This window comes from Oncorhynchus mykiss, chromosome 11, assembly GCF_057628025.1.
Source record: "Oncorhynchus mykiss isolate SJ-2025 chromosome 11, ASM5762802v1, whole genome shotgun sequence".
Lineage (NCBI taxonomy): Eukaryota > Metazoa > Chordata > Actinopteri > Salmoniformes > Salmonidae > Oncorhynchus > Oncorhynchus mykiss.
Window position 1 is genome coordinate 8,735,001 of NC_143032.1, and position 20,942 is coordinate 8,755,942.

The window sequence follows — 20,942 nt, forward strand, 5'->3', positions numbered from 1 at the left end:
AGGTGTTCTCAACTGGCCTACCTGGTTAAATAAAGGTGTTCTCAACTGGCCTACCTGGTTAAATAAAGGTGTTCACCAACTAGCCTACCTGGTTAAATAAAGGTGTTCTCAACTGGCCTACCTGGTTAAATAAAGGTGTTCTCAACTGGCCTACCTGGTTAAATAAAGGTGTTCTCAACTGGCCTACCTGGTTAAATAAAGGTGTTCACCAACTAGCCTACCTGGTTAAATAAAGGTGTTCTCAACTGGCCTACCTGGTTAAATAAAGGTGTTCTCAACTGGCCTACCTGGTTAAATAAAGGTGTTCTCAACTGGCCTACCTGGTTAAATAAAGGTGTTCACCAACTAGCCTACCTGGTTAAATAAAGGTGTTCTCAACTGGCCTACCTGGTTAAATAAAGGTGTTCACCAACTAGCCTACCTGGTTAAATAAAGGTGTTCTCAACTGGCCTACCTGGTTAAATAAAGGTGTTCTCAACTGGCCTACCTGGTTAAATAAAGGTGTTCTCAACTGGCCTACCTGGTTAAATAAAGGTGAAATAAAATAAAATAAATAAATAGTCGAGGTAATTTGTAAAGTGACTAGACAATAAACTTTCTCCTGAGGGAGAAAAGGTGTTGTCGTGACTTCTTCACATCTGTCTTGGTGTGTTTGGACCATGATAGTTTGTTGGTGATGTGGACACCAAGGAACTTGAAGCTCTCGACCCGCTCCACATCAGCCCTGTCGATGTTAAATGGAGGCCTGTTCGGCCCGCCTTTTCCTTTAGTCCAAGATCAGCTCCTTTGTCTTGCTCACATTGAGGGAGAGGTTGTTGTCCTGGCACCTCACTGCCAGGTCTCTGACCTACTCCCTATAGGCTGTCATCAGCAAACTTAATGATGGTGTTGGAGTCATGCTTGGCCATGCAGTCGTGGGTGAACAGGGAGTACAGGATGGGACTAAGTACGCACCCCTGAGGGACCCCAGTGTTGAGGATCAGCGTGTTGTTACATACCCTTACCACCTGGGGACAGCCCGTTACTAAGTCCAGGATCCAGTTGCAGAGGGAGTTGTTTAGTCCCAGGGTCCTTAGCTTAGTGATGAGCTTTGTGTGTACTATGGTGTTGAACACTGAACAACATTCTAACATAGGTGTCCTTTTTGTACAGGTGGGAAAGGGCAGTGTGGAGTGCGATTGAGATTGCGTCATCTGTGGATCTGTTGGGGGTCGGTATGAAAATTGGAGTGGGTCTAGGGTTTCCGGCATGAGGGTGTTAATGTGAGCCATTCCCTTTCAAAGCACTTCATGGCTACCGAAGTGAGTGCTATGGGGCAGTAATCATTTAGGCAGGTTACCTTTGCTTTCTTGGGCACAGGGAATATGGTGGTCTGTTTGAAACATGTAGTTATTACAGACTCAGTCAGGGAGAGGTTGAAAATGTGAGTGAAGACACTTGCCTGTTGGGCTGTGCATGCTTTGACTACACGTTCTGGTAATCTGTCTGGCCCCTCGGCTTTGTGAATGTTGACCTGTTTATAGGTCTTACTCACATCGGCTGTGTAGAGCGTGATCACACAGTCGTCCGGAACAGCTGGTGCTCTCATACATGCTTCAGTGTTGCTTGCCTCGAAGCGAGCATAAAAGGCATTTAGCTTGTCTGGTAAGCTCGTGTCACTGGGCAGTTTGTGGCTGGATTTCCCTTTGTAGTCCGTAATAGTTTTCAAGCCCTGCCACATCCGACGAGGATCAGAGCCGGTGTAGTAGGATTCAATCTTAATCCTTTATTGACGCTTTGCTTGTTTGATAGTTCGTCTGAAGGCATAGTGGAATTTCTTATAAGCGTCCGGATTAGTGTTCCGTTCCTTGAAAGCGGCAGCTCTAGCCTTTAGCTCGATGCGGATGTTGCACTTATTGATGAATCTGGTGACCGAGGTGGTATACCCCTCCGTGCCATTGGATGAATTCCTGAACATATTCCAGTCTGTGCTAGCAAAACAGTCCTGTAGCGTAGCATCCGTGTCATCTGACCACTTCCGTATTGAGCGAGTTACTTGTACTTCCTGCTTTAGTTTTAGCTTGTAAGCAAGAATCAGGAGAATGGAATTATTGTCATGTTCTGACCTGTATTTCCGTTGTTTTGTATTTATTTAGTATGGTCAGGGCGTGAGTTGGGTTGTCAGTCTATGTTTGTTTGTCTATGTTGATGGCTTGTTTCAGCACAGTCCATATGATTAGCTTCACGGTTGTTATTTTGTTTACTGGTTTTGTATAGTTTTCAGTGTTCGCTACTTTCTTTATTAAAGATTGACCATGGACACTTACCACGCCGCGTATTGGTCCTCAGATCCTTTTCGCCTCTCCTCTTCAGATGAAGAGGAGGACGACCGTGACAATTATGGTCAGATTTGCCAAATGAAGGGCAAGGGAGAGATTTGTAGGCGTCTCTATGTGTTGAGTAAAGGTGGTCTAGAGTTTTTTTTTCCCTCTGGTTGCACATGTGACGTGCTGGTACAAATTTTGTAAAACTGATTTAAGTTTGCCTGCATTAAAGTCCCCGACCACTAGGAGCGCCGCTTCTGGGTGATCATTTTCTTCTTTGCTTATAGCTTTATAGAGTTGGTTGAGGTCTTAGTGCCAGCTTCGTTTTGTGGTGGTAAATAGACTGCTACGGATATTACAGATGAGAACTCTCTTGGTAGATAGTGCAGACTACATCTTATCATGAGGTATTTTACCTCAGGCGAGCAATACCTCGAAACTTCTTTAATATTAGATATCGGGCACCAGCTGTTATTGACAAATTGACACACACCCCCGCCCCTTGTCTTACCAGATGTAGCTGCTCTGTACTGCCGATGCACGGAGAAGCCAGTCAGCTCTATTTTATCTGTGTCGTCGTTTAGCCACGTCTCGGTGAAACATAAGATATTACCGTTTTTAATGTCCCGTTGGTAGGATAGTCTTAATCGTAGATCGTTCAGTTTGTTTGAGTATATCCTTCACTCCGGACTCATTAAAACCTCTTGATACTACCCATCCCGGATCCGGGAGCGTAATCATCGCCTGAAACTAATTAGCTAACGCAGCGGACATAAATATCCCTAGAAAATATTCCTATTCATGAACATCACAAATGAAATATATTGAGACACAGCTTAGCCTTTTGTTAATCACCCTGTCATCTCAGATTTTCAAAATATGCTTTACAGCCAACGCTAGACAAGCATTTGTGTAAGTTTATGCATAGCATTATGCCTTGCTAGCAGCAGGCAACTTTATCACGGAAATCAGAAAAGCAATCAAATTAAATCGTTTACCTTTGATGAACTTCGGATGTTTTCACTCACGAGACTCCCAGTTAGATAGCCAAAGTTCATTTTTTCCCAAAATATTATTTTTGTAGGCGAAACAGCTCCGTTTGTTCTTCATGTTTGGCTGAGAAATCGCCCGGAAATTGCGGTCACCACAACTCCGATTTTTTTTCCAAATTAGCTCCATAACATCGACAGAAACATGGCAAACGTTGTTTAGAATCCATCCTCAAGATGTTTTTCTAATTTCTATTCGATAATATATCCGTTGAAACAATTTGTTTTTCTCTAGGACCGATTGAAGTAATGGCTACCTCTGTACTTTACGCGAGAATCTCTCTCGGAGCCCCCATGTGACCACTTACGCAATGTGCTCGCCTACGGCTATTCTTCAACAGAAATGCGTAAAAACTACGTCACAATGCTGTAGACACCTTGGAGAATACGTAGAAAGCGTAAGCTCGTTGATGGCACATTCACAGCCAACTAGGGAGTCATTGGAACGCAGCGCTTTCAAAACCTGGGGCACTTCCGGATTGGATTTTTCTCAGGCTTTCGCTTGCAACATCAGTTCTGTTATACTCACAGACAATATCTTTACAGTTTTGGAAACGTTAGAGGGTTTTCTATCGAAAGCGTTCAAAGTAAGTAATCGCTGTTCTGATATCAAGAGGCTCTTTTTGATCATAAGAGACGTTAGCAGCAACATTATGTACAAAATAAGTTACAAACAACGCGAATAAACACACAACATAGCACAGTTGGTTAGGAGCCTGTAAAACGGCAGCCATCCCCTCCGGTGCCATTACATCACTACTTGTATTTGTGAGAAGTATTGATATGTTGAATGCACCAAGCTGTCTGTTTAAACTACTAGCACACAGGTCAGACACCCATGCATACGCCACAAGACATGCCACCAGAGGTCTCTTCACAGTCCCCATGTCCAGAACAGACTATGGGAGGTACACATTTTGTTTTCACCTTTATTTAACCAGGTAGGCTAGTTGAGAACAAGTTCTCATTTACAACTGCGACCTGGCCAAGATAAAGCATAGCAATTCGACACATACAACAACACAGAGTTACACATGGAATAAACAAAACATACAGTCAATAATACAGTAGAACAAAACAAAACAAAAAGTCTACATACAGTGAGTGCAAATGAGGTAATGGTAGATCGGCAGAAGATGAATGTGCAAGTAGAGATACTGGGGTGCAAAGGAGCAAAATAAATAAATAAATACTAGTATGGGGATGAGGTAGGTAGATAGATGGGCTGTTTACAGATGGGCTATGTACAGGTGCAGTGATCTGTGAGCTGCTCTGACAGCTGGTGCTTAAAGCTAGTGAGGGAGATGTGAGTCTCCAGCTTCAGAGATTTTTGCAATTCATTCCAGTCATGGGCAGCAGAGAACTGGAAGGAAAGACGACCAAAGGAGGAATTGGCGGAATGACCAGTGAGATATACCTGCTGGAGCGCATGCTACGGGTGGGTGCTGCTATGGTGACCAGTGAGCTGAGATAAGGCGGGGCTTTAGCGAGCAGAGACTTGTAGATAACCTGTAGCCAGTGGGTTTGGCGACGAGTATGAAGCGAGGGCCAACCAACGAGAGCGTACAGGTCGCAATGGTGGGTAGTGTATGGGGCTTTGGTGACAAAACGGAGGGCACTGTGATAGACTGCATCCAGTTTGTTGAGTAGTGTTGGAGGCTATTTTATAGATGACATCACCGAAGTCGAGGATCGGTAGGATGGTCAGTTTTACGAGGGTATGTTTGGCAGCATGAGTGAAGGATGATTTGTCGCGATATAGGAAGCCGATTCTAGATTTAATTTTGGATTGGAGATGCTTAATGTGAGTCTGGAAGGAGAGTTTACAGTCTAACCAGACACCCAAGTATTTGTAGTTGTCAGAGCCGTCCAGAGTAGTGATGCTGGACGGGCGAGCAGGTGCGGGTGAGCAGGAGCGGGCAGTGATCGATTGAATAGCATGCATTTAGTTTTGCTTGCGTTTAAGAGCAGTTGGAGGCCACGGAAGGAGAGTTGTATGGCATTGAAGCTTGCCTGGAGGTTAGTTAACACAGTGTCCAAAGACGGGCCAGAAGTATACAGAATGGTGTCGTCTGCGTAGAGGTGGATCAGAGAATCACCAGCAGCATCATTGATGTATACAGAAAAGAGAGTCGGCCCTAGAATTTAACCTTGTGGCACCCCCATAGAGACTGCCAGAGGTCCGGACAACAGGCCCTCCGATTTGACACACTGAACTCAATCAGAGAAGTAGTTGGTAAACCAGGCGAGGCAATCATTTGAGAAACCAAGGCTGTCGAGTCTGCCAATAAGAATTTTGTGATTGACAGAATCGAAAGCCTTGGCCAGGTCGATGAATACGGCTGCACAGTAATGTGTCTTTTCGATGGCGGTTATGATGTCGTTTAGAACCTTGAGCGTGGCTGAGGTGCACCCATGACCAGCTCTGAAACCAGATTGCATAGCGGAGAAGGTATGGTGGGATTCGAAATGGTCAGTAATCTGTTTGTTAACTTGGCTTTCGAAGACCTTAGAAAGACAGGGTAGGAGCAGGAGGTCTGTAACAGTTTGGGTCTAGAGTGTCACCCCCTTTGAAGAGGGGGATGACCGCGGCAGCTTTCCAATCTTTGGGAATCGCAGACGATACGAAAGAGAGGTTGAACAGGTTAGTAATAGGGGTTGCAACAATTTCGGCAGATCATTTTAGAAAGAGAGGGTCCAGATTGTCTAGCCCGGCTGATTTGTTGGGGTCCAGATTTTGCAGCTCTTTCAGAACATCAGCTATCTGGATTTGAGTAAAGGAGAATGGTGGGGGCTTTGGCGAGTTGCTATGGAGGGTGCCGGGCAGTTGACCGGGGTAGGGGTAGCCATGTGGAAAGCATGGCCAGCCGTAGAGAAATGCTTATTGAAATTCTCAATTATAGTGGATTTATCGGTGGTGACAGTGTTTCCTAGCCTCAGAGCAGTGGGCAGCTGGGAGGAGGTGCTCTTATTCTCCATTGACTTTACAGTGACCCAGAACTTTCTTGAGTTAGTACTACAGGATGCACATTTCTGTTTGAAAAAGCTTGCCTTAGCTTTTCTAACTGCCTGTGTATATTTGTTCCTAACTTCCCTGAAAAGTTGCGTTTACTGATTTGGGGTTGTACCTGGTAGGTCCATTGATAATTTGTGTGAGATTGAGGGCATCAAGCTTAGATCGCAGGAAGGCCGGGGTGTTAAGCATGTCCCAGTTTAGGTCACCTAGTAGCACGAGCTCAGAAAATTTGATGGGGGGCAATCAATTCACATATGGTATCGAGGGCACAGCTGGGTGCAGAGGGAGGTCTATAAGCAAGCGGCAACAGTGAGAGACTTGTTTCTGGAAAGGTGAATTTTTAGAAGTAGAAACTAAAATTGTTTGGGCAGCGTTCTGTAATACTATCTCTGCAGTAGATTACTCTGCAGTAGACTGCAACTCCTCCCCCTTTGGCAGTTCTATCTTGGCGGAAAACGTTATAGTTAACGATGGAGATTTCAGGGTTTTTAGTGGTTTTCCTAAGCCAGGATTCAGACACGGCTAAGACATCTGGGTTAGCAGAGTGTGCTAAAGCAGTGTGTAAAACAAACTTAGGGAGTAGGCTTCTAATGTTAACATGCATGAAACCAAGGCTTTTGTGGTTACAGAAGTCAACAAATGAGAGCACCTGGGGAGTGGGAGTGGAGCTAGGCACTGCAGGACCTGGATTAACCTCCACATCATCAGAGGAACAGGAGAACTAAGATAAGGGTACTGCTAAAGGCTATTCGAACTGGCCGTCTAGCACTTTCGGAACAGAGAGTAAAACGAGCAAGTTTCTGGGCACGATAACTTATATTCAAGGCATAGTGTACAGACAAAGTTAAGGTAGGATGTGAGTACATTGGAGGTAAACCTAGGCATTGAGTAATGATGAGAGAGATATTGTCTCTAGAGATGTTTAAACCAGGTGATGTCATCGCATATGTAGGAGGTGGAACAACATGGTTGGTTAAGGCATATTGGCGATTCAGACAGTAAGCAGGCCGATGCTAACAAGCTAATAGTTAGTAGGCCGGGGCTAAACAAGCTAGCAGTTAGTAGACTGGGGCAAGCTAGCAGTTAGCAGGCCGGGTTAGCAAGCAAGCAGTTATCAGGGGCTAGCAGTTAGCAGACCGGGTTAGCAAGCAAGCAGTTAGCAGGGGCTATCAGTTAGCAGACCGGGCAGGCAAGCTAGCAGTTAGCAGACCGGGTTAGCAAGCAAGCAGATAGCAGGGGCTAGCAAGTTAGCCTTTGGGGGACGTCGCGATGGGGGTAAGTCTGTTTTTGCCTCTTTGTGCGGTAACGTCGATAGACCAGTCGTGGAATTAGTGGGGTTCCAAGTAGCTCTAGGTAGCTAGCAGGCCTAGCTGGTTTGCAGAATGGGCCTTCAGTGGGCTTCGCGCCTGAGGGGCCTGTTGGAGTCCTCGGGCAGATTATGTCGGTATTCCAGTCGTAGGGGATCTGCGGGGTTCCATGCCCCGTACCGGCTGTAGAAGGGGTCCGGATATTGTAGCCCAGGAGTATGCTTCGGTGGTAGCACAGGAGCCCTGGCCAGGCTAGCTTCAAGCTAATTGGTGCTTGCTCTGGGATGGAAATGCTAGCCAGGAGTAGTCATCCGGGATTGCGGTTAGCTAGATGTGAAGATCCAGTTGAAAATGTTCAGTTTGTAAATATAGATACTTTAGAAAAAAAAGCAGATCCACGCCACATTGGGTGAGGCGGGTTGCAGGAGAGTATTTAGAAGTTGAGGTTTAGCAAAATATTTTAAAAGATATGCGAAGAAAAAGATGTAAAACGATATATACAAGGGACACGACAAGACAAAGACGTCTGACTGCTACGCCATCTTGGATTTGATTACTACATAGAGCCATTACTACAATGAACTCTATTCCACATCAAGTAACTGATGCAAGCAGTAGAATCAGATGTAAAAAAAAAAAAAAAAAGATAAAGATAAAAATACACCTTATGGAACAGCGGGGACTGTGAAGAGACACAGACACATGTGGCCTGAGGGAACACACTTCATGTGTTGTGAAATGTAATGTTGTTTTAATTGTATATTACTGCCTTAATGTAGCTGGACACCAGGAAGAGTAGCTGCAGCCTTAGCAGGAACTAATGGGGATCCTTAATAAACTCCAGGAAGAGTAGCTGCTGCCTTGACAGGAACTAATGGGGATCCTTAATAAACTCCAGAAAGTAGCTGCTGCCTTGACTGGAACTAATGGGGATCCATAATAAACCCCAGGAAGAGTAGCTGCTGCCTTGACAGGAACTAATGGGGATCCTTAATAAACCCCAGAAAGAGTAGCTGCTGCCTTGACAGGAACTAATGGGGATCCATAATAAACCCCAGGAAGAGTAGCTGTTGTCTTGACAGGAACTAATGGGGATCCTTAATAAACTCCAGGAAGAGTAGCTGCTGCCTTGACAGGAACTAATGGGGATCCATAATAAACCCCAGGAAGAGTAGCTGTTGTCTTGGCAGGAACTAATGGGGATCCTTAATAAACCCCAGGAAGAGTAGCTGCTGCCTTGACAGGAACTAATGGGGATCCTTAATAAACTCCAGGAAGAGTAGCTGCTGCCTTGACAGGAACTAACGGGGATCCTTAATAAACTCCAGAAAGTAGCTGCTGCCTTGACTGGAACTAATGGGGATCCATAATAAACCCCAGGAAGAGTAGCTGCTGCCTTGACAGGAACTAATGGGGATCCTTAATAAACCCCAGAAAGAGTAGCTGCTGCCTTGACAGGAACTAATGGGGATCCATAATAAACCCCAGGAAGAGTAGCTGTTGTCTTGACAGGAACTAATGGGGATCCTTAATAAACTCCAGGAAGAGTAGCTGCTGCCTTGACAGGAACTAATGGGGATCCATAATAAACCCCAGGAAGAGTAGCTGTTGTCTTGGCAGGAACTAATGCGGCTCCATAATAAACCCAAGGAAGAGTAGCTGCTGCCTTGGCAGGAACTAATGGGGATCCTTAATAAACCCCAGGAAGAGTATCTGCTGCCTTGACAGGAACTAATGGGTATCCATAATAAACCACAGGAATAGTAGCTGCTGCCATAGCAGGAACTAATGGGGATCCATAATAAACCCCAGGAAGAATAGCTGCTGTCTTGGCAGGAACTAATGGGGATCCATAATAAACCCCAGGAAGAGTAGCCGCTGCCTTAGCAGGAACTAATGGGGATCAATAATAAACCCCAGGAGGAGTAGCTGCTACCATAGCAGGAACTAATTGAGATCAATAATAAACCCCAGGAAGAGTAGCTGCTGCCTTGGCAGGAACTAATGGGGATCAATAATAAATTAACAAATACAAACAGCCTATCTGGTTCAACTCTTTGTGTCTTGTCTTGTCTCTCTGAATAGGTTAATGTATTATCGAACTCTGAGCCACACTCACACACACACACACACACACACACACACACAGACACACACACACACACACACACACACAGAAACATGTGAGGACACACCGGTGCTTTCGAATTAATCAGTGCCCTCTCTGACCGACGAAAAGTCCCGTGGCCCGTCTGGGAAGTCCAAATTCCCCCCGCCTGCCCCCCTGTCTGGCTTTTGGATGCGGCGGGGCTGTGTTTATGACTTTGGGTGTCGTCCTGTCCACCCGCTTCACTGTCACCCTCTCTGTAACTGCAGGGATACAGGGGGGGGGGGGGAGCTCTCTCTCACAACGGCCAAATAACAGGCACATCGGATCTGGCGATCAGGCGGAGGGCCTAGATAGTGGAGTTAGGTTCCAAAGCCCTGGGATGGGGGCGGTGGAGCGGGGGGGGGGGGGGACAGAACCAGTCACAGACAGGGAGACGTCACCACGGCCCAGGCTACTGCAGCCACTGATCATCACAGAGCTACTGCTTACACAGAGATACAGCTGAGACTGCACTGGAAAGAGAGAGAGGGGCTAGAGAATTACCCATATCAAATGCTGTTTTAGATTTAACAGGCTTGTTATATATTTATGTAGTGGAAAATACAGGTGAGTGAGTGAGGTTTTTGTGCTTGTTCTGTACAGTGAGTGGGGGGGGGGGGGTTTGCGGTGTGTTGCCAGAGAGTGGAACTAATGTGAGGTGATCTGTGTTCCCGACACTTCAGGTTCTAATGTGACACCGGGGGGACAGATATCAGCTTCGCGCCCAGAACCACAGGGGGAAGTGCGTCCCAACTCGGCAGAGCACCAGGTCTTTGCAGCAACAGATTTCCTCTCAGGTAAGACACCTGATGATGCACTATTGTACATGAAATCATGTTTATCCTGAACCATATCTTATATATTGATTTGGAAAGCTAGTTGAGATTTGAACTCAACTCCTACAGGTGTGACTGAAGTGATGTGTTGTTCACCCTTGAAGAGATGTGTTGTTCACCCTTGAAGAGATGTGTTGTTCACCCTTAAAGAGATGTGTTGTTCACCCTTAAAGAGATGTGTTGTTCACCTTTAAAGAGATGTGTCGTTCACCCTTAAAGAGATGTGTTGTTCACCCTTAAAGATATGTGTTGTTCACCCTTAAAGAGAGTACTGTACTGTTCAGTTTGGAGTGGAAGGTCTCATGCTTAGTCACACCCACCTCTCTCTCTTTCTCGCTCTTTCTCTCGCTCTTTCTCTCGCTCCCTCTTTCCTTCCCTTTCTCTTTCTCTTTATCTCTCTCCCTCTATTTCCCCTCTCTGATCCTGTTATTCATGCGCTTTCCTCTGCCCCCCCCTCCCCCTCCCTTCCCTCCCTCTATCTCTCTCCCTCTCTCTCTGTCCAGGCTCCATGGCGGGCATCCCTGATCAGTGGAGCTCCCAGCCCAACATCCCGCCCCAGATGATGGATAGTGGACTGATAAGAGATTCCTCAGGTAGAGTCTTTGATTCAATTGTCAATACTTGAGCTACACACATCCTACATGCTTTTGCCAGAATAATACCATGCCATCCATCAGAAACCCTTCACTACGTGATATTATATTATATATTATATTAAATGGATTATGTAGGGTTCGTTTTGCACACGTCATAATTAGTTATGCAGATTTTAATTCAATTTTAACGTCAAATGACGTATACAATCACACGATAAGAATACGTGCTGGCTAAAAAAACATTGTAAACTGAGTGTAATACATTACAAAGACTATGCAATGAATGTAAAACATGTATTTATAAACTGGGTGGTTTGAGCCCTGAATGCTGATTGGCTGACAGCCGTGGTATGTCAGACCGTATAACACGGGAATTACAAAACATGTATTTTTACTGTTCTGATTACGTTGGTAAGCTGTTTATAATATCAATAAGGCACCTCAGGGGGGTTTGTGGTATATGGCCAATATACCACGGCTAAGGGCTGTACCAGGCACTCCACATCTTGTAGTCCATAAGAACAGCTGTGGTATTTTGGCCATATACCACATCCCCTCGGGCCTTATTGCTATTATAAACTGGGTGCCATACTACAGAGTATTTACTTAGTGCCCCTTGAGCTGACCATGCTCTGTTTTGCCACATTGGTGGCTTAGGAGTTGTGACTGGCCTAATTTGTGCTGGTCTGAGAGTTATGGGCTGAGTTGAGTTGTGCGTCTACGATGCCAGCTGCGGCAGATACAACCCCACCACAGCCTAATGGCATTTGTCATCTCGGTACGACTGAATCACTGCTGTAGGGCTAGTCACTCAAAGACACACACAGACACATAAACACACAAAAGGGAACACACGCACGGAATTCTCATTACTGCTGCGTTTCCCAAACTCGGTCCTGGGGACTCCAAGGGAGGCACGTTTTGGTTTTTGGCCTAGCACTACACAGCTGATTCAAATAACCAACTAATCATCAAGCTTTGATTATTTGAATCAGCTGTGTAGTGTTAAGAGCAACAACTATAACGCGCCCCCCTTAGGGACCCCAGGACAGAGTTTGGGAAACGCTGCATTACAGTGTCACTTTCTCGCTGTCTGTGACATTTCGGACTGCACTTGCCTCAGAAAGTGTTGCTAGGCAGTCCTGACTCAGGGACACTTATTGATGAATAGAACTCCATTTTCACGTCTCTGTCCCTCGTTTCTGCATCTGAAAGGCCTCGTTCTACATTAATCATCTTTCGAACTTTCCTCAATGAGCTCTTCAGATTGATAACGTCTCGTTCTGTCTGCCTGTGCGATGACTAATGTTCAACCTGTTCATTGGTCTCTCAGAGGTTGATCTAAGCTCTGATTGGTCCTGGTCTGTGTGACATTTGTCTGACTCTGTATCGGGATCAGTTCAAAGCGGCTTTGGGCCTGTATTTACAACGCATCTCAGACTAGAAGTGCTGATCTAGAATCAGTTTTGTCTTATAGATCACAATGAATAGGATTACATGGACAGAGGTGGGGCTGATCCTAGATCATACTACTCTGAGACCCTTGGCGAGTACGGATGCTGATTGCATCTCTGTGTGGCAGGTTTCTCCCAGCATGCCATGGGGGTGAATATGGACATGGGGATGGCTCTACTGTCAGCAGAGAGGCCTCCCAGCATCGCTGAGCACCAGACGCCCAAGGACATGTCTACAGGTAGAGGGAAATACACACTAAGACACACACATATCAATAACAGTACCTACCTCGGTGCCAAGTTACGTACCTCTCAGTACCTACCAACATCTTAAGCCAGCTCTTAGGGCCTATGTGTATGTCTTTCAGTATGTCTGCCTCTGTCTGCCTGTCTGCCTCTGTCTGTCTGTCTGCCTCTGTCTGCCTGTCTGCCTCTGTCTGTCTGTCTGCCTCTGTCTGCCTGTCTGCCTCTGTCTGCCTGTCTGCCTCTGTCTGTCTGTCTGCCTCTGTCTGCCTGTCTGCCTCTGTCTGCCTGTCTGCCTCTCTGTCTGCCTGCCTGTCTGTCTGTCTGTCTGTCTGTCTGTCTGTCTGTCTGTCTGTCTGTCAGCCTGTCTGTCTGTCTGTCTGTCTGTCTGTCTGTCTGTCTGTCTGTCTGTCTCTCTCTCTCTCTCTCTCTCTCTCTCTCTCTCTCTCTCTCTCTCTCTCTCTCTCTGTCTGTTTCCTATTGGGCATGCATGTATGGCATTTGTAAAAGTCAATATGCAAACTAGAGGGTGTGCCACAAATCCTGAATAGCCGTTGCCATCTGTCAGCCCGGTCCATCCCCTCAGCCAACTTATCTATCTGAATATCTCATCATACCGGTGCCGGTATACTCAGCGGCATCCAGCCCCTACCCCTCCTCCATACCTCATGCCCAGTTCAGTTGATGAGGTCTGGGTTTTGGCTGAGGGCTTTATGGGCTTAGAGCATCAGGAATACCCCCTCCTGTGGGGTTCATCTCCCAGTCCCACCCCAACTCCACTCCCGTGTAGACTAGACTAGAGCGTCCTCACACGGGGCACCAACGGCAGGGTAGCCTAGTGGTTAGAGCGTTGGACTCGTAACCGGAAGGTTGCAAGTTCAAATCCCGAGCTGACAAGGTACAAATCTGTCGTTCTGCCCCTGAACAGGCAGTTAACCCACTGTTCCTAGGCCTTCATTGAAAATAAGAATTTGTTCTTAACTGACTTGCCTGGTTAAATAAAGGTCAAATTAAAAAATTAAAATGGAACTTCTTTGCTAATACCCTCTCTTGTCCACTGAGTGGCGCTATAGCTAGAGCTGTGGTTCTCTCACGCCTCTCACCGGGGGAAACCCCTGCTGGGAATACCTTACACCATAGACCTTCCGATGATATAGAATACTGTATGTCATAATATTGTGGCTATTGTCACCCAGCATTCTCCTAATACCCCAGGGTTCACATGGCTATAGCACAACTAAGACCCAGTGTTAGGTTACTACGCAGGAAGTGGTCTGTACCGTGTCACAGTGTTAAGTTACTACACAGGAAGTGGTCTGTACCGTGTCACAGTGTTAGGTTACTACACAGGAAGTGGTCTGTACCGTGTCCCAGTGTTAGGTTACTACACAGGAAGTGGTCTGTACCGTGTCCCAGTGTTAGGTTACTACGCAGGAAGTGGTCTGTACCGTGTCCCAGTGTTAGGTTACTACGCAGGAAGTGGTCTGTACCGTGTCCCAGTGTTAGGTTACTACACAGAAAGTGGTCTGTACCGTGTCCCAGTGTTAGGTTACTACACAGGAAGTGGTCTGTACCGTGTCACAGTGTTAGGTTACTACACAGGAAGTGGTCTGTACCGTGTCACAGTGTTAGGTTACTACACAGGAAGTGGTCTGTACCGTGTCCCAGTGTTAGGTTACTACACAGGAAGTGGTCTGTACCGTGTCCCAGTGTTAGGTTACTACACAGGAAGTGGTCTGTACCGTGTCACAGTGTTAGGTTACTACACAGGAAGTGGTCTGTACCGTGTCCCAGTGTTAGGTTACTACACAGGAAGTGGTCTGTACCGTGTCCCAGTGTTAGGTTACTACACAGGAAGTGGTCTGTACCGTGTCCCACTAGCCTGTTTGTGTGAAAGAGTTGTAGGATGCAAACAGATTGAAAGCCTGAGGGTGAAAGATAAACTTTGCAGGCATCCTGCCTCTGGAATGAATCCAGACTCCAGAGCTTGGCTGTGTTGTAGAGAATAATTCATTCGGGAACTCGATATGGCAAAACTAATTTGATCAGTACAATATCTGAATGCGTATTGCGTTCATGTTTATCCCTGAAAGACCCTTCTTGCTAGTGAGGGGGAAAAAAGTGTCCTGGCTGTTATGACTCAACAATGCAGCACACCCCTCCCTCGTCAGAGACACTCTAACTCATGGGAAGCATAACAACCACAACAATTAGCAAACAAAACGTCCTCTGCTGCAGAAGTCATTGCGTATTAAATGTGTCACGTCTTAGTCATGGTTATGGTGAGCTGCCTTATGTTTCCCAATGTTACCGTTAGCCTAGCATGGTAGTTAGCTAGCTAAGCGTGTGTGTGCGCTGAGCGAGGTTGCGAGGAGAAGTGCTCGGAACCCAGTGGAACAGAAGTGTTATAGTGACTCCCAGTACATGCCAAATGACATTCGTCCGCTGCATTTGTCATGGGAGCCTGGGATGCTGTACCACATCAAACCATGGTTCTGTACATAGAGAGAACCACGACGGCCACCTTCCTGTTGCTGTTCACCACATTAACAGCTCTCCAGAGCTTCGAGGGAACGGCTCTAAGTACTGCTTTACTGTCACCCTTCTCTGCTCTAACATATTGTGTGTGTGTGTGTGTGTGTGTGTGTGTGTGTGTGTGTGTGTGTGTTTGTGTGTGTGTTTGTGTGTGTGTGTGTGTGTGTGTGTGTGTTTGTGTGTGTGTGTGTGTTTGTGTGTGTGTGTGTGTGTTTGTGTGTGTGTGTGTGTGTGTTTGTGTGTGTGTGTGTGTGTGTGTTTGTGTGTGTGTGTGTTTGTGTGTGTGTCTGTGTGTGTGTGTGTGTGTGTGTGTGTGTGTGTGTGTGTGTGTGTGTGTGTGTGTGTGTGTGTGTGTGTGTGTGTGTGTGTGTGTGTGTGTGTGTGTGTGTGTGTGTGTGTGGGGTTGATTCATGTAAAAATACGACTAGAGAGAGAGAAACGTTATAGGGCACCACAAAGAGATGCTCCGTTAGAGTTCCACCAATCAGAGAGACAACCGAGGCACATTGATCCAGCCTTGGGTAATCATTCCTCTAAATCCCATCCCCCTCCATCGCTCCATTCCTCCATCCCTCCATTCCTCCTCTCCTCAGAACGAGCACAGCTTTACTGAGCAACTTGGCAGCACGGGGTTCTAGAATTTAACTAGCTACCTCATCATTCCAAACAGTCCGGAAAAAGAATCAATCCTGTATCAATCAAGATATGATTGACCTTAATGGATGGCTATACTGTACATTATAAACTGGGTGGTTCGGGTCCTGAATGCTGATTGGCTGACAGCCGTGGTATATCAAACCGTATACCACGTGTATGACAAAACATGTTTTTTTTTTACAGCTCTAATTACGTTGGTAACCAGTTTATAATAGCAATAAGGCACCTCTGGGGTTTGTGGCATATGGCCAATATACCACGGCTAAGAGCTGTGTCCAGGCACGCCACATTGACCGTGATATATTGACCATATAACACACCCCTTCTGGCCTTATTGCTTAAATAAAACTCTACCTCTGATTTACTGCACAATGTTGTTCTCGAAATGTACAAAGGAATTTTGTGTTTCCTGCTTTTCAAAGCTGTTTTTATGTTTGTGCATGGTACTGTGTATTGTACTGTGTATTGTACTGTGCCTGTTTCTGTGTACTTGACCAATACCTGTGTTTATGTTTGTATTTCTTGCATTCAATCACCCACACACTATGAACACACTATGAAATAAACACATCTTTCTCCCCCTCCTAAAATCCCATTCAGTACTCCAGCATGTCCCTAGGGTAACACTGAGTCACAGTATCACCCTTAAATCCATCCCTGTGACTATTCATTCACACAGGAGAACAAAGGCAACGGGCCAATTAGAATGCCTGATTTAAACCCACGGTGCATTTTGAGTGTTCAGTGGCAAGTTATAAGTTGCAGCGGCCCCCGTACAGAGCCAGTTCAGTTACGTTGAATGGACCTCCAATGAGCGTCCACAGCTGCACACTGTGACTGCTACTACTCTCATGTCTTAGACTGCACTGTTGAATATGGTTTTGAGCCCTTTGAAGTGCACGCTCTTGTCTGGATGAGAAATGCTTTGCGAGAGGGAGTGAAAGAGTGAGTACAGCGTCTTTTGGAAAGTATTCAGACCCCTTGACTTTTTCCACATTTTGCTATGTTACAGCCTTATTCTAAAATGGATATCAACAAAAAAAATCCTCAGCAATCTACACACAGTAATAATGACAAAGCGAAAACAGTTATTTTTTTAATACAAAAATGTAAACAGAAATACCTCATTTACAAACGTATTCAGACCCTTTGCTATGAGACCATAAATTGAGCTCACGTGCATCCTGTTTCCATTGGTCATCCTTGAGATGTTACTACAACTTGTTTGGAGTCCACCTGTGGAAAATTCAACTGATTTGACATGATTTGGAAAGGCACACACCTGTCTATATAAGGTCCCACAGTTGACAGTGCATGTCAAAGCCAACACCAAGCCGTGAGGTTGAAGGAATTGTCAGTAGAGCCCTGAGAGAGGATTGTGTCAAGGCACAGATCTGGGGAAAGGTACCAAAACATGTCTCCAGCATTGAAGGTCCCCAAGAACACAGTGGCCTCCATCATTCATAAATGGAAGAAGTTTAGAACCACCGAGACTCTTACTAGAGCTGGCCGCCCGGCCAAACTGAGCAATCGGGGAAGAAGGGCCTTGGTCAGGGAAGTGACCAAGAACCCGATGGTCACTCTGACAGAGCTCTAGAGTTCCTCTGTGGAGATGGGAGAACCTTCCAGAAGGACAACCATCTCTGCAGCCCTCCACCAATCAGGCCTTTATGGTAGAGTGGCCAGATGGAAACCACTCTTCAGTAAAATGCTCATCACAGTCCACTTGGAGGTTGCCTGAAGGCACCTAAAGACTCTCAGACCGTTAGAAACAAGATTCTCTGGTCCGATGAAACCAAGATTGAACTCTTTGCCCTGAATGCCAAGCGTCACGTCTGGAGGAAACCTGTCACAATCCCTACGGTAAAGCATGGTGGTGGCAGCATCATGCTGTGGGGATGTTTTTCAGTGGCAGGGACTGGGAGACTAGTCAGGATCGAGGGGAAATGAATGGAGCAAAGTACAGAGAGATCCTTGATGAAAAATTGCCCCAGAGTGCTCAGGACCTCAGATTGGGGAGAAGGTTCACCTTCTAACAGGACAACGACCATAAGCACACAGCCAAGACAACGCAGTGGCTTCGGAACAAGTCTCTGAATGTCCTTGAGTGGCCCAGCCAGAGCCCTTACTTGAACCCAATCGAACATGTTTAGAGAGACCTGAAAATAGCTGTGCAGCGATGCTCCCCATCCAACCTGACAGAGCTTGAGGAGATCTCCAGAGAAGAATGGGAGAAACTCCCCAAATACAGCTGTGTCAAGCTTATAGCGTCATACCTAAGAAGACTCAAGGCTGTAATCGCTGCCAAATGTGCTTCAACAAAGTACTGAGTAAAGGGTCTGAATACTTATGTAAACGTAATATATATACTTTTATTGTTATAAATTTGCTAACATTTCTAAAAACCTGTTTTTGCTTTGTCATTTGGGGGTATTGTGTGTAGATTGATGAGGAAAAAAATCACAATTTCATCAATTTTAGAATAAGGCTATAACGTAACAAAATGTGGAAAAAGTCCAGGCGTCTGAATACTTATGCACTGTACATGCCTGCTTTAAACTCTCTTCCCTCTTCACAAACAAGGTGCCCTGGGCGATGGCTGGACAGACAAGGTTTGCATTCCCACCGACCTGCCGTTCACCCCAAGCTTCTCCACAATGATCAGTCACCGTGCAAGCCACCTGGCGGCCAGCCCCGAGGACCTTCCTGACTGTGGCTGGCCCCACCAAGAGGCCTTGGCCATGGGGGAGGAGATGGAGAGCAACGAGGGAAATGACTGCAAACAACAACAGCAGAAGAAGAAGAAGAAGAGGAGGCCCCGAGACGAGGTGTACGACAGGGGCCAACCGGAGACTCAGGCTGAGAACACAATCCCGTCAGAGGGCCACCACAGGGTCACCCCCCGCAAGGACAGGGACAGGATGGTGGGGGGCTGGGAGCGGGAAGAGCCAGGGAGGAGTGGAGGCAGGGGAAAGAGGGGCAAGAGCAGGAAGAATCTTCCAGAAGAGTGGGGAGTCACAGCCGAGCCCTTTGTGCCCTCCTCTGCCGCTCACCTCCCTGAGGGGGTGTTAGACCAACTAGCGCCCCCCATCGTCCACCCCCGGCGCCTGGAGAACCCCTGCTCTAGCATGGGTGACATGGGGCTGATCCCTGCCAGTGAAGACCTCTTCCCTTCATCTCTCACCCAGAATCTGCTCCCTCTCATGGCCCCAACCTCCCCTCCACCTGCCATGGGCTGCGATCTCCTGCCTACCACCCCCGTCTCCATCCCCACCAGTCAGGGAGACTTCTCGCCCAGAGGCTCCTTCCCCACGTGTCCTGGAGACCCATTCACCGCCAGCTACCAAGACCTGCTTATGGATACAGAGACTGCCAGCCTGGGTAATGACAAAGAGGCTTTCTCCCCAACTTTTTCCCTAGTTCATGAGTCAGGGGTCAAAGTGATGTTTGATCATGACACCTCAATGCAGGATGTCCATATTGAAGATGGCGTGAGTTTTAGCCCCACCCACCAACCAGATAGTGGCCTATCACCATTGGAGAAGCCTAGTGAGCTCACAGCGACCGCACCCCCTTTCTCCCCCTCCGACAGCTCCTGGCTCATCAACGACTACCACTTCAACAACAACTGCTTTGAGTTCAGTGACATCAGTCCAGGGCACTCCCTACCTGTGGGCCTGGCCTTCGACACACCCAGTCCAGTCCCGCTCCGCTCCCCCAAAACCGTGCCTGAATTCTACCCCAGGGGGGGCAAAAAGGCCAAATCCCCATCACAGAAGATACCCAAGAAGTCCCGCTCCTCCTCTTCCTCCTCCACCAAAAGCCCCACCTCACCAGGTTCCAGTCTGAACCCCACCGCCCAGTCCTTCTTCCCCTGCTTCGCCAAACCCACAGAGCCCCTCACCGTGGTGGTGGCCCCAATGTCTGAAGGTTTGTTGCAGTGGCGTGTGATGTTCACCAGGAGGATTAGAGGAGTCGACCAATACCTTGCATGGGCATGTGGCTCTACGGCTGGGCTGGGACCGACCCAATAGCCCAGTCTAGACAGCCTGACTGACTAACTAAGAAACACCCTGTCCGAGGGGCGTGGTTTGGCTTTTTGGGGGAGTTTCCTCTTACCCACAAGGCACTGCTGCGTCTGGGCAGTGCTGGAGTGTTCTCATTAACCCTGTGTGGTCCAGGGTGTGCTACTAACTACCACACACACTCACCACATTGCGGTGTCACCAATTTCACTGGCATTTTCTTTCATCACCAAACCTCTCTCTCTCTTTCTGTCTTCCTTTCTGCTGTGTCCCGGTGTCTCTCTTAGTCTAGTATGTTGAAGGTCCATGACTTCTTCATGTCTTCTTATCCTCTCTGTTGAATTAAACATTTTTTCCCTCCACTCTGTCTCTTCTATAGCTAACATTTCGTTCAGAGAGGAGCCTCTAAACAGTTCTCTGTTGATGTTTTGTCCAAACCACTGCAATGCATGACCGCTCACTAACCAAAAACATGTCTGAATGAATATACACTCAAATCAGGTCACATGTTGATTGTTATTACCTCTTTCTTTCGTTCCATGTCCTGCCGATTCCCTTCTGCCTCCACGACGGCCACCACAACAGGTGAGTCAGGAAATCTATGTGATCTTTATGGGCGTAGATTGTGGGAAATAGGTTGTGGAACATTGTTTAAATAGATTGTAGGAAAGTCTTGCGTTGCAATGCGCCACAGTGACACAAACCCCTTCAAGACAGGGCTAGACAGGGCTGAAAACAGATGGCTTGAGGCTGAATCCATGGATAAATCAAT

General features: G+C 46.8%; 1 protein-coding gene across 13 annotated transcripts in view; it reads left to right on the plus strand.

The window, feature by feature from the left end:
* Positions 1–20,942, plus strand: part of LOC110535213 (uncharacterized) — a 166,574-nt gene that overhangs the window by 62,909 nt on the left and 82,723 nt on the right. For 8 of the 13 annotated variants that reach the window (XM_090189283.1, XM_090189287.1, XM_090189286.1 and 5 more), the window contains 4 exons: positions 10,508–10,621; positions 11,164–11,253; positions 12,839–12,949; positions 18,729–20,075. In XM_090189283.1, coding sequence (XP_090045409.1) covers positions 10,508–10,621; positions 11,164–11,253; positions 12,839–12,949; positions 18,729–20,075 — 1,662 coding nt within the window. Of the gene's footprint in view, positions 1–10,098; positions 10,392–10,507; positions 10,622–11,163; positions 11,254–12,838; positions 12,950–18,728; positions 20,076–20,196; positions 20,756–20,942 lie in introns of those variants that run through there. The other 5 variants (XM_090189294.1, XM_090189295.1, XM_090189291.1 and 2 more) reach the window with 4 other exon arrangements.